The sequence below is a fragment of the Pangasianodon hypophthalmus genome, chromosome 3 (genome assembly GCF_027358585.1).
Source record: "Pangasianodon hypophthalmus isolate fPanHyp1 chromosome 3, fPanHyp1.pri, whole genome shotgun sequence".
In the NCBI taxonomy this organism is placed as follows: Eukaryota; Metazoa; Chordata; class Actinopteri; order Siluriformes; family Pangasiidae; genus Pangasianodon; species Pangasianodon hypophthalmus.
The window spans coordinates 12,762,978-12,777,233 of NC_069712.1; the positions used below are offsets into that span (position 1 = coordinate 12,762,978).

Sequence of the window (14,256 nt, forward strand, 5' to 3'; positions counted from 1 at the left end):
CATTTATACATCTGAGCGGTTGAGGGTTGAGCTTATGACCTTCTGATCGGTAGTCCAGCATCTTGGCCGCTGAGCTACTGCTTCTCCCACCACAAATCCCCCCATTTTGGCATTTAACAAAAACATATAATCAATGATGAGTTTTCGTTAAATAACAGCAATTTTCTCAGATCTGTTTATTAATAAACCTGTGAAAGAGCTGTTACTATAGAAACAATAACATAGTAGAACGCTCGCATTAATATAAACCTGTGATTTGCCTTGTAGCCGGCACTACTTTCAGAGCCATGCTGTTAAATTAATCAACAACTTCTGACCAATACAATTCAATAGCACTATAGTATTATATATATATATATATATATATATATATATATATATATATATATATATATATATATATATATATACACTATATGGCCAAAAGTATGTGGACCAGCATGACAGTGCCCCTGTGCACAAAGCGAGCTCCATGAAGACATGGTTTGCCAAGGTTGGAGTGGAAGCACTTGGGTGGCTTGAACAAAGGCGCTGATCTCAACCCCACTGAACACCTTTGAGATGAACTGGAATGCCGACTGTGTCCCAGGCCGCCTCACCCGACATCAGTGTTCAACCTCATTAATGCTCTTGTGGCTATATTAGCACAAATCCCCACAGCTACGCTCCAAAATCTAGTGTTAAGCTTTCCCAGAAGAGTGGAACCTATTATTAACACAAAGGAGGGACTAAATCTGTAATGGGATGTCCAAAAAGCACCTAGGTGTGTGACGGTCAGGTGTCCACAAACTTTTGGCCATATAGTATATATGTATGTATGTGTGTGTGTGTATATATATATATATATATATATATATATATATATATATATATATATATATATATATATATATATATATATATATATAGTTTTTATGGCCAACCTGGTGTTAGATTTAGAAGTAAAGTAATACCATATTTTAATGAAGCTTTATTAACATGATTATACCTTATAATCACTATTAACGTGATCATACCACATTGCGCTTGAATTCTCTAATGTGATTGGTCAGATGATGTGCATCATTTCTATATAGCAGTAAGGCTTGAAAAGTAGTTCCGGATGTAATACGAATGATACGTTTACAATAATGCTAATGTATTCTAATACATTATTCTTTCTATAGTAACAGGTACTTGTACAGTGGATGTTCCACATAATCTTAGACTAATAATAAATGGAGTAAAAAAAATTGTAGTTTAACACAAAACAAATGTATAATTGATGTGGTGAAATTTGTTAGAAGGCATTTATTTAACATTTATGGAAGGAGTCTCAGGTGTCAGAGCTTTGTAACAGTCACAGTGCTGTGCAAAGGGTACAGAAGGGTTTACGCTTTCCAGTTTCTCTGTAAAATGAACAGCTGAGTTTTTTGAGAGAGACAGGAAAGGAGATGCTGGTGAAGGAATGACTGTTTATTGCAGCTATAATGTTGGTGATAACGGGAACTAACTTGTCTTGAGGCCACACCACAACATGTGCAATGTTTCGTTCTTTAATAAATGACACATTTTAAACATCATCACATTTCAAAATCATCCATCCATCCGTTCTCTGTTCTGCTTATCCTACATGGGGTTATGGGGAGCCTGGAGCCTATCCCAGTGGACTCGGTGGACAGGGCGGGAGACACCCTGGATGGGGACCATCCCATCACAGGGCACAATCACACACCCCTTCACACACTACAGATGATTTGGAACAGCCAGTCAGCCTACAACGCATGTCTTTGGACTGGAAAGGAAAGTGGAGTGCCTGGAGGAAACCCCGGCAGCACAAGGAGAACATGCAAGCTCCACACACACAGTGCAGAGGTGGGATTGGAGCCCAAACCCTGGTGGTGCGAGGCAACAGTGCTAACCACTAAGCCACCACACTTCCCAGAACTAATCCACTTCTGCGTGAATTCTTTGCGTATAGCTGCACAGTCTGTTGTAAATTATTGCTTACATATAGAGAAGACCACCTTGCATTATCACTAGCACATGCTTTAATAGTTATAATTAATCTAATCTAAGGTACGCAACCGAACACTAAACACTACACTAAATAGCAATGATTTACAAAAATGTAACCTATTGCAGTGGTTTAAAAGAGGCGAATTCTACGCACCTGGCAACACGGCATATAGCGCTCTGTCTCCCTCTGTCTCGCACTGTCCGCCCCGCAAGGATTTGTGGGAAAATTGACGCATGTACAGTCCCCAGGGATTTTTTGCGCTTAGTTCACACCTCAAACACTGAAAAAGTCACAGTTTATCCTCTAGCTGTTCAGAAAAACTGGCTCCATACACATACATTATTATCAGCTCATATAGAGTGATTTCAGAAGAAAAGGAAATTCAGAGCAATTATACCATTAAATACGGATCTTTATTATTATTATTATTTTATTTGGGTTATTTATATTATATTATTTTATAATATTATTTTTATTTTTATTATTATTACATTGTGTTTACAGAAAAAAGTAAAATCCAGCACTATCATTCAGAATAATGGTGGTGTTTGAGTGACTTTATAACTGAATCTAAAAATTAAAGTTAAATGATATGTAATATTCATGCCTATTAATAATCTGGCATAAAATAAACATCATTCTGATGCAAAAACAAAAAAAAAAACCCTTTTAGCATGTGATAATATCACGCAGCATGCAATAACAACAGTTATAACTGTTGCTCATATTTTTTTGTTTTGTTTTTCTCAAACCATAAACTGCATCAAACATTTACTCTCAGAACAGTAAACTAAATTATTCTTGGTATGTGCATCCTTTTACGGACGTCCTTACCGTTAAGAATCATCTTAGAAAATGTCAGGAAATGTTGTCATATGGCACTAGACTGCACATTAGCTTATAAACAAATTAGCTATTAGATGCTATTTAAATGTTTACATTGCAGAGACCTTATAAACTCAGTGTACAAGTGTGCTCATCTTAATGCAGAGAGGAAGGTGGCCTGAGTCTTAGACCGCTGGTTATTTCCCTACTCAAGAACACCTGCTAGCCTGGGCCCAGTTTCCCAAAAGCAAGCCAATGGAAAGTTAACATCATCTTAACTGGTAGTGAGTGTTCAGTGTGCTGTTCACTCAACTAGTTCATGATCTGTTTGCAGCAATGCTTTTGGGAAACACAGCTTTGATTATTATTTGTGGAAGAAGACTCACGTGATCTTTACATGTTAATAATCACATTATACATGTTTTTAGACACTTTTCGCATTTTGTTTTCACACATTTTTCACTTGCAGTGCATGTGCTTTTATTCTTAACATGTGATACACACACCCAATTCATGTTTCACATCTGTTTTTTACACACACAATTCATTTTTCCACATTTGATTTATTCCACAAAATTTCCTTAGATTCGCATGTGATTTTTCTTCTCCAAACAATTCATTTATTTTCACACATATGGTTCACATGATGTCACATGTTTACTTGAGTGCAGTTTCTGGGTATAACACACTGAAATTCACCTTTACATGTTCATGTTCACATGATTACATATTCACATTTGAAAAAAATATGATCACATATGATGTGTAACGTATGTGACTGTTCCATAAGGGACATGACCCCATGACCCCTTCCTCACTATGAACAACATACAATACTGTGGCACTGGGTTATGCGTGCCCTAAGAGCAGGCCTGTGCTGTGACAGGAAATAGTCACACTCACAAAGAGAAAATGATCACTCGGACACCTTATTCTCTAAAACCATTTTACTGCTTCCTATAATTCACAATACCCCAGCACATTGTCAGTCACTTGGCTGGGTAACAGCAGCTCTTGACAGGTAGAGTCTGGACAGTCTGGACAGTGTTAACTAGGCCAGTGACAGTGGGAAAATCTCTTTGGTTCTGCTGAACAGTAACACCTCAGACACTGTAATACAAATACTTCCTGTCTCAGCACCATGATGTTTTATTACAGGCTTACATTCATGGCCAGATAGTTTCTCGTCTTTATTTGGGCAGCCAAACTCGCTGCCTTCATTTAGGTTTAAATGCTGGTACGGACTTTTAAAGTGGTCCTCCTCAATTTACAAAATTAATTAAAATAGAAATTTGTAATACTTTAATGAACACCTGCACAGCCTATACAATTCATTTACAGGAAAAAGAATTATATATAACAGACACTGCTAAAGTTCCATGCAAACCCAAGAGGCAGGCTTTAACCAAAAGCAATCCGTTATAGAAAACAAATACTGAAACAAATACTGCTCATGGAGAACGAAAGCAACACTTTGATTCACAATATTACCATATTGCTCTTAGAGAAAGTGCACTTTGACATTAGGATGTTTTAGTCTATGAGGTCTAAGACTGTACTATGGATCCATCCCACATCTCTTTATAACCTTCTATAAGGAAATTCAACAGTCCGAGAATCCATATTTAACAAAACTACACAGTAAAAACAGGCAATTACACGGTTACAATTTCATACAAAAACCTTTTCAATTTGTAAGAATATAATAATTAGGTTAATTCAGTGCAAATCCATAACTGGAATGATGCTTGACTTATGTAAAATAATAGAAATAAATTCTATTATAGAATTTCTCTAGTATAAACAGTGTAATTTCACTCCATATAGCTGAAATCAAGTCGATTTCTTTTTATATCTATAGCTGAACGATGGAGTCTGCCGAGTCTGATTTTTAATGAGTTTTTTTGTTAATGTAGGGTTTGTAGACCTGTATGAATCCTAGAATTAAAAAAAAATACCTTAGAAAAACTGATATTCATAATACTACTGTTGAGGTTCTGTGTGTTAAGCTGTTTTCTGGCCCAAAAATATGCTCCATCCCCAACCAGAACTGACTCGCTCAGCTGTGCATGTTTTTCTCAAAGCCAACTCACAAGAGAGACAGTTTCAACAGAAAGGGTGGGGTCAATGTTTCCATGGCAACCGCTCTATAAATCACAAACTGCATCTTTAAGGAAGCACAAATGATTATGCTCTTAGAAAGACCAGATTTAACACATTTAAGAAATGATTTTTCCCCCCTCAGCAGGCATATAAAGAATATGCACCAAAATACTTCAAGGCCCAACCACACAATCTGAATACACTGACAGTTTCCTTCCTCTGTGTGCTTTTCATTCATATTTATGTCATGCAAGAATGGTGGTTTCATTTGGAAAAAAAAGACCTCTTATAGGTCACTTTAATAAAATAAAAACAAATAAATAACACAGAAGCGTAGATTAAAAAGCATAAACAGGGTTATCAGGAGCGGGTCATGTGGTATGGTACAGGCATTAGTGGTGAGGGACTAAGCTCACGAACGATCTTATTGAGGCTGGAGATTTTCTCCTCCAGGAGGTAATTCTTCTTTTCTGCCACCTTCTGCCTCTGCTCACTCACTTCCAGAGCCTTCAATAGCTGAGAATTCTCCACATAAAGATCCTTGATCAACACATCTGCTTTATTGTTCTTATTCAGCTGTAGAGGAAAAATAAAAGACAGACCACTTATGTTAAAAAAAAAAAAAAAAAAAAAAAAAAAAATCAAATCTGACCAGTATGAGTGAGTTTGTGTGTAAATGCTCCTATGTACCTGTTCTTTCAGCTGGGAAACCTTCTCTTGCAACAACAGTTTGACATTTCGGAGTGTGAGCTCCACCTCCTTCATCCTTTCCTCCATCTTTAACAGCGCCACTTCCTGCTCTTTCTGTAGGCAAACATAAATATTATATTTTCAGAGGGCTGCTTTAAAAAATTAGGAAAACAGTTGGCAGAAATCTAAGAAATACAATATTATATTATATTTATAGTAAAGTCTATTAGCCATTACATAATCGTGTTGTAAGCATGAAGGGATAAATAATTCAAATAACCACGATTACAAATTTACCCTGGTTCTTTATTTGGTCTCAGCTTCACAAAATTATTAATACTTTTGGGTGAAGAGGAAAAAAAAAAAAAACATGCACACCACAAAATAAATAATAAAACATATATAATAAAATTCCAACAAATAAATAAACCAAATATAAAAATAAAATTATTAAAATTTAATTACCTTAAATAAACAAATAACAAATAATTAACTTAAATGTGTTCTACCTATGAAATCCATTCTTCCAAATGACATTAAAAATAAAAACATAGACCAGAACTTCTACATAGTACAGCAGGTGAGACACTAAAACAAGCTAGCATTCTCTATTCAGCTCTTACACACAGACACACACATACACACTAGTAGTGCAACAAACTGGGCCCACAAAATGAAAAAACAGCTCCACAAAAAAAGGACATCAACGAACAAAGACAGTACATGAGTCTTCAATGTTGCAGTAAGAAAACATAAGTGTAAACTAATTCATCATGCAGAAACACCCTCAGAGAAATTAAAAAACTTCACATTATTGTGAGTGTAAATGGTGTATATGACACACAACTGGGTGACATTATAGACATTCCACAAATTTCTACATTCAAAGAGCAATGAAACAATCTGCTGTTGCTTTAAAATACACCATTGGACTTTTCAGCCTACTCTGCAGAGTCATCCATTACAGTGTACTACATCAGAGTGTCACACACATGACTGCCACTCAGTGGCAGATTCAGGTCATTACACCCTTCCTCACAAGACCTCTCAGAGACATATTCAAGCAAATCACCACCTGAAGGACAAAAAACTACTGACATACATACAGAGTAAATAAAATGAGTGTCTGAGTGTAAGAGAGGACAGGAAGTGTTCAGCGATTGGATAACACGGTACGAAGGTTAGAGATGATTTACAAGCCACCGCTCCTCCTGTGGCTGTCGAAGTGATGAGGCTGCTGCTCTGGGGTCACCTGCAGAAAGAACACACAGCGCTATATTCACACACACCGGTACACACTCGCACACAACTGCCATCACGTCCTGAGATGCCTCATCCCAGATGAATATTCTCTGCATTCACACTAGCAAGTGACAAGTCAGGGATGCTCATTCTAGCTTCTCTCTTGTGGGAGTGTAGTAAGAGCTACCATTACGGTTTGTAGAGACATGCAGTTGATTATATGATGAGGTTTTCTATGAGGAGACATTTATTTAGCAATTTTGGAAAGAATCTCCACTATCACTGCTTTGTAATAGTCAGAGGTAAAGCTGTAACTAAGTTTTCCGACACAAAAAGGACAGAAAACCTTATGGCTTCTCTGTAACATGACAAGCTGCATTTTTTCATCTTACTTAAAATACATTTTACTAATGGGTTTCTGAAAATTAAAAAAAAAAAAAAAGTATTTGATATGGTTTATATAATCTACATACTGTCTTTAAAGCCAATGAGAAATGAAAGTAAAAAGAGTGTGATCCTGCAGGCTGATTAACCTGGCCACTACAACGACAGCTACAGCTGGTATAAAGCTTCACTGTATATTTGCACATGCCACAATATCATGGATGCAAGAGTGTTATCATCGAGAAGACATTTTTATTACATACGAATCAATATCAGTTTGCAGCAAGCTATTATATAGCTAAGAGATCTTAACAGTCCATACTTTCAAAAAGTGGTATGGACATGTCCTCACAAGCCCTGTGTACATAACAGCTATGTCTGTATTTATGGTTGCTTTGTCACGTGCGAGTGTAAATGCATCGTTAGGAAATGTGATGCAAGTAGAAGAAAAGACTGCATGTATGAAATACATCTTCACTCCAAAAATGAAAAAAAAAAATAATAAATGCTGTGAGTGGAAAGTTGAAGGCTGTTTGACCCCTTTAAAACAAGGTATTGATCACAGGTTTGTTTATCATTCTCCAAAGTGTTGAACACAAGCCCTTTTCCCGTATACGTATGCATAGCAAATTTAATTGGAGTACATAGACTTGCAATAAGAACCAAGCAAGAACCATCACCACCAGGCCCAAGAAGTCCTCTGACCAGACCCTCACTAGTGCCAAATGGAAAAATGCATGTGCTCTGATGTGAACACACTGCTATCAGAGTGCAGGAGAGTAGCCCAAGAGTGGTTCACATCATGAGAATCAGGACAGCAGCTCACACCACACTAGCCCAGTGCAGAAATGTGTATGTGGGTGTGGGTGTGTATGTGTGCATGTTTAGAGTACACATACACACACTTTCTTACATTGATGTCTGGGTTCATCTCATCTCCATGGCACTGTCCTCTTCGCTCCGCTGACAGTCGCAGTGGTGATGGTGGTAACATGGCTATAAGCTGAGCCTGTAGAGACAGAGAGCAGACGTTTGGGAGTAGTTTGGGAAAAAGCTGGTACATGCATGAATGCTTGTGTCTGTGTGTAAAGACCTCCATCAGTTGGGCCTCCAGTATTGTCTGTTTGTTCCTGAGTCTCTCATTCTCTTCATGAAGATTCTCATTTTCTCTCTGATCTTCAGTACTGTCACACAGCTACACCACAAACAGGGAGCAGAACTGGTCAATGTTAGTGTCAAGGATATAATCACACAACACATCCATTACATATCTGTGGTGATCTGAGAAAACCCATCAGAAGTCGTTGTGGTTTTCATTTCCTATCTAGAAGATACTTTGACACCTCAGCTTTAAGAAAACATAGCTATGTTTTGCCAAAAGGACATGAAAATGTTTTATTTACTGGTTAATCTTGTCTAAGCTATCATTAAAAAAAAATTAAAAATCAGGGTGGTAAAACAGTCTGCCTAAGAAGTCTAACACCTTGCTAGCAAGTTTCCTCACACAGGGAATGTCAGACTTTTATCAAGCTGTTGGGTAGTTACGTCATAGTAAAACAGATTATGGCTTAATCAACAGAGTTGAAACATTTCCATGATGCTCCTGTTCCACAGTTAGAATAGAACTTTTAAATGCTACTTGATGTTAAATGTTACTTCTAGTTGAGATACATGCAAAAGATAGACAGTAGAAAATTCACCATGTGAATGGTTTTCCCAGGCTGCCACATATATACAACATACGTTTTAAAGTCTGTTTGCAATATACATTGCTTGTAATATACAACATAGCCTACAATATGTATATTGTATGCAGCGTCTACTTTAAATGTCAGTTTTTCCTGCTCAACTGGATCAGCGTACCTGTACATATTAGGAAATACATTGTGTTTATATTTTTTGTGCTTGTAGTGTACATTACCTTATTATGTAGCTGTGTTTGCAGAGCCTCTATCTCTCGTTTGAGAGCTGATCTCTCTTGCTCAGCTGTCTTGGCCAGGCTTGCCTGGTTCTGCTGCTTCTGCTGTTTCACACTCAACACCAGTGCCTCCAACTGTCGAGCCTGAGAAACATGAATAATAATGTTTACATTAACAAGTTATTGCATTAGAGTGACCTAAAAGCATGTAGGATCTCCAACCTAAAAAGTGACCTAAAAGCATGTAGCATCTCAGACCTTCTCCCGTGCAGAGCTGAGCTCCAGTCGTGCATCACTGATCTCTCGCTGCAGCCTCTGATTTTCTTCACGCAGCAAACTCAGCTCTGCCTCCATCAGCCCAGACAACTCTGCCCACACACGCTTCCCCTGGTGTGAGCTAACTGGGACACCAGACATCTCCACCAGACGACACTGAGGAGAAATATTATATTATATTGTATTGTATTGTATCGTATTGTATTGTATTATATTGTATTATATTGTATTATATTGTATTATATTGTATTATATTATATTATATTATAGTATAGTATTAGTATAGTATAGTATATTTGTTTTTATCACAGTACTTGTGTAGTATAGTGTATAGTGCAATGCTGTACATTGAGCCCTTATAATTATAAGGGTTCTACCTGAAAATTTAGATTTTAAGATGACCCACAAAATTCTGACCCTCAGTGAGGTCAAAACTTAGACTCATTCCCTACCTTTTCATTGGCATTCTGCAGCTGTTTATGCAGTGAGATCACTTCCTGTTTGAGAGTGTCTCGCTCTTGTTGTGTGATGCGCAGGTCCGATTTCAGACGAGCGTTCTGCTGAGTCAGCCCTTGCAGTGTAAAATCCAGTGCTTGAACCTAAAAGAGAAACAGCAAACAGTAAATTCTCAGCACAGATTTTAATTCTTGGCATAAAATGCTGAAATATGATGGTAAGATGTTGGTGTTCTTACCCTCTCTTGTGCCTTGATCATTTGCGTACGTAATGCTTGGTTATGTTTGTCTGCCATCTGTCTCTCGTGCAAGAGTTGAGCCAGCTGAGTTTCTGCTGAACGAAGCTGAGCCATCTGCACATATACGCAGATCATGGATTTGCTTAGAGAAACGACATTAGCATCAGCACCTATTTGCGCAACATCTAAAAGGCATGTACCTTTTCCACACAGCGGTTCAGTTCTGCTCGTAGAAGCTTCTTCTCCTCTTCCAGCTTTTCAGTTCTGCTAACAGATGCTGCTCCTGCTTCTGTCTGTATAATGTGGTTATTGGAAGAAGACGATAAACATGAGTAAAGCTTAATGGGCAGAGCTAGAATGATCGCCCAATAGGTATTCACTTCATACTCAGTATTTATACTGATTCCAATATTTTATTATTTGTGTTCATTTAAAAACATAACATAAAATGTATAAGATATATAAAATATCCCACTGTTGGAGAGTGGAAGAGTTAGAGAGCATTTCTTATCTCTTACCCTTTCCTCAAATAATTGATTAATTGTTTTTTAAAACTTTATGCATTTTTTTTTTGCCTCTTTTGGCCTGTTATTTGGGGCAATGAAAATAACTTGAGTTGTCATGGCAATAAAAAGATGCCTAGCCCCTGACATGGTCAGAGTTTGTTTCCAGACCAGCAGCACTTTGGTTCATGATTTGGCACTGTTTTCAGAAGAAGCAAATAAAATATGTGTTTGTAAAAAAAGGAAGAAAGGGTCACCTTTTAGTAGGACCATAAAGTAAGATAGTCATTGACTCCATACCATCATAATGAACATAAAATGTTACTCTCTTACCAGCTGTAGCAATGTCATGTTTAATGCCCTAAATCTCACCTCACTCCTTTCATTGGAGGAACCATTTCCATGATGGAGGATCACTTCCTCAAGAGTATGCTGAAGTGTGTCAACACTGAGTGCATGTTTTGCATTCTGCTGTGACAAAGCATTGTTTTCCTCCTCTAACTTCTTCCCACGACGACGCAGCTCAGAAATCTGGACAGAACAGTATTTGACTTGTTACTGCATACAGGACATTATGCCAACTGATTAAGACTGATTAAGACATAGACTGTGCAAAGATTGCATAGCACACCAAATTATGCATCACTGTCTATTCCTGTATGCTCACCTGCCTCTTCAAACCGTCAGCCATCTTCTGAGCAGCGTTTTTCTCCTTCCGGAAGTGCTCCACTTTCAGTCTACAAGTAGGCATTTGGCGATAATAGTGTTAGCCAACAGGTCTTTAAACAAGCAATTGTACTGTGTATAGAGTGAACTTGATCCTTACAGCAGTTCCTGCTGCCTCTCTTTCAGGTCCTCTTCTCTCAGTTCTGAGATATTCTGTCTCAAAAGGAAGTTTTCCTCAGCCAGACGTCCAGCTTCACTCCTACAGAGGTACCAGAAGTCTGCATCACTGCTAACATTGCACAACATTTACTTAACTACAGAAATAATGCATGCAAAATGCTAATATTGGTAATGAAAGCTGAGGAGTTCACTAGCATTAGGGGAAGAAGGTCATGCTAACTGTTCTCTAGTAGCTGTGACCATTTCTTTAAAAAAAAGGGCCTTGAAGTTCATATATTTCTGTCCAGATGTAATATGTTAAAATTATGTGCAATATTACCAACTATTTAGATCCAAATATGCACCACATGAACTCAACAGTGGGTACAGCAAGTGATTATTACAATTCAGCATTATCAGGATCTATCAAACACAAAAGGTATAGGGAACCTGAAGTTGTATAGGTTCATCCCATAGATCTATTGGTTGTGTCTCCTGCCATGCAAACTCTGAATTCATGTGAGGTCAGTGGAGGAACTACTTCTGCAGTGGAGGCAGTACACAAAGGAGCTAGAGCTACTAGCACAGAGCAGCTAGTAGGAGTAGGAGCAACAGGTCTGCAGGCTTTGGGTGGGAAGGCAAGATTTCTCTCCTAGTCAGGCAACTAGAGACAGAAATTTTATGGTACCTATGTTCCTGTATCTTCTTGTTGATCCTGAGGCACTTTTCCTGCAAGTTAATAACTGCAGATTGCAGACAAGGGTTCTGGTTGGCAAACTCCAAGCAGCAGTCTTCCAGCTCCCACACTGTGGCAATCTTCATCCCCAGCTGGAAGCTGAGGTCCTGAAAGGAGTCATCTGAGGAGTCTATAGATATAGATTCAGCCTCTTCCTGCAGCGTCAGAAGCACCTTATCCTGGTGTTCCAGATCATGCACTGCCGTGCTCAGCCTTGCATTCTCTTTATGCATGCTCATAATCTGCTTCAGCAGGCTTGACTGTTGCTCCTGTAACTCTTGGACAATGTGCATCTCGCTCTCCAGGTGCTGCACTCTTCTCTCTAGTTTCATTTTCTGCTCTGACAGCTGCACATTCTCACAGACGCACTTTTCATGGTGCAACTTGAGGTCAGCAAGCTTCAACACCTTTAGCTCCAATTCTTTAGCATGGCCCGCCATAGCAATCAGGTCCATCCTAAGGTCATGACTCTCCTCCAGGACCTTCTGACTGGTAAGGAACGTGCCTCTATTCACATCCAGCAGCAGCTCCAGCTTGTCATTGCGATGATGCAGGTCAACCAGCTGTTCCCGCAGGGAGAGGTTTTGCTTCACAGTGCGTCCATACTGCTCCTGAAGCAGCTCTAAGAGACTACTTTGGTATTTGAACTGCACTGCTATCGCCTGCAACTCCAGAATCTCTATAGCACACAAATCTGCACCATGTGCTGTTTCTTCATGCTCCTTTTTTCGCATGGGTCCACATTCAAGGGCTAGAACCTGGTCTTGACAACTGGTAGTACTGCTGTCATCAGTCTTGACAATGGTGGTGGTGCCATCTTCAATCTTTTCTTGCATTTCAAGACCATGCATTGGCTCCTCATGATATGAAAAATCAGTCTGTGTACTTTTGACCACAAGTAGGTCTGGGTCTGTGGTGTTTGTGATAATATTAGTATCTTTGAATTGTCTGGGTCTGTTAGTATCATGTTGAACTATCTCTGTACTTATGCAATTTGTACCATTCTTTACCAACACTCCCACAGGATTAAACTCATCACTGCTCCACCTTGGAACCTCTTCATCTGCCATCTCAACAGTATCTTTGGAGAATGTACCACTGTTCAGTTCAATATTTTGTGTACCTTCATCATACTGTGTGTTATTCCCTGGATCTATGTCTGCTATTTCAGAATCAGTGGAATTACAGATCTCTACACCTTTTGGCCTCACCATATCCTCAGTCACAATGCTGATGATTCCAAAAGCAACCACCTTTTCAGTGCCATCTCTATTATTACCTCCTGCAAAGGTGAGAATCTCACCACTGATGATTTTTAACATCTGTGCATCAACAGGCTCTGGATTCTCAACGTCTCTTGTGTCTTCCTCCTGCAGGTACGATTGTCTTTCAAGTTCCTCATGCTGTGCCATTGGTGAATTCTCTCCCAGAACACAAAAGACTTTTGACTGCTCTGCCATCACATTATTACAGATATCATTGACAATGAAATTGTCTGCTGATGGATCTTGAGACTCAATCACAAACTCTATAGGGAGATCAGACAGAGAGCGTTCCTGAACAATTTGACTACTCATGGTTTGACATCTAATGGCTTCTCCATCACATGACTCCATCTGATGAACTTTAAGTGCCAGTTTGTCTCTTTCAGCCAAAAGTGCTACTCTCTGCTGTTCTTCTTGTTTCACTGCTATGGAGACGCTGTTCTTTAGTTTTTCTTCCAGCTCAGCCACAGTTCCCTGCGGCTCTAGATGTTCATTGTGAAAGTCTTCCACAGCCTCTTGGAGATGATGTTCCATCTCCTCAATCTTCCCTCTCAGCTCCTTTTGTTCTGTGACCAAGTCTCTCCTCTCTTGCTGCTGTTTCTCAACAAATGACAAAGTCTCAGCATGCTGTCTCTCCAACTCAAAAAGGCAGTTTTGAAACTTCGCCCTCTCTTGGGTTAAGTCATTCATAGCCTGTCTAAGCAACAGCTCAATTTTTGCAGCTTTGTTTTCTGTCTGTACTAGCAATGTGTCTTTGTCTCTCAGATTCTCCTGCAGTCTGTCACGCAGCTCACTC

At 38.9% G+C, this 14,256-nt stretch overlaps 1 protein-coding gene across 3 annotated transcripts in view; it reads right to left on the reverse strand.

Annotated features, from left to right (window-relative positions):
* Nucleotides 1-2,867: 2,867 nt before the first annotated feature.
* nin (ninein (GSK3B interacting protein)) overlaps nt 2,868-14,256 on the reverse strand; it is a 30,313-nt gene continuing 18,924 nt past the window's right edge. For 2 of the 3 annotated variants that reach the window (XM_026940747.3, XM_026940757.3), the window contains exons 17-28: nt 11,461-11,559; nt 11,302-11,371; nt 11,007-11,165; nt 10,332-10,424; nt 10,132-10,245; nt 9,890-10,036; nt 9,420-9,593; nt 9,165-9,305; nt 8,337-8,438; nt 8,157-8,252; nt 5,618-5,731; nt 2,868-5,503 (exon numbers count right to left, since the gene is read on the reverse strand). In XM_026940747.3, coding sequence (XP_026796548.3) covers nt 5,288-5,503; nt 5,618-5,731; nt 8,157-8,252; nt 8,337-8,438; nt 9,165-9,305; nt 9,420-9,593; nt 9,890-10,036; nt 10,132-10,245; nt 10,332-10,424; nt 11,007-11,165; nt 11,302-11,371; nt 11,461-11,559 — 1,525 coding nt within the window. In that variant the 3' untranslated portion in view covers nt 2,868-5,287. Of the gene's footprint in view, nt 5,504-5,617; nt 5,732-5,771; nt 6,870-8,156; nt 8,253-8,336; nt 8,439-9,164; nt 9,306-9,419; nt 9,594-9,889; nt 10,037-10,131; nt 10,246-10,331; nt 10,425-11,006; nt 11,166-11,301; nt 11,372-11,460; nt 11,560-14,256 lie in introns of those variants that run through there. The other variant, XM_026940765.3, reaches the window with a different exon arrangement.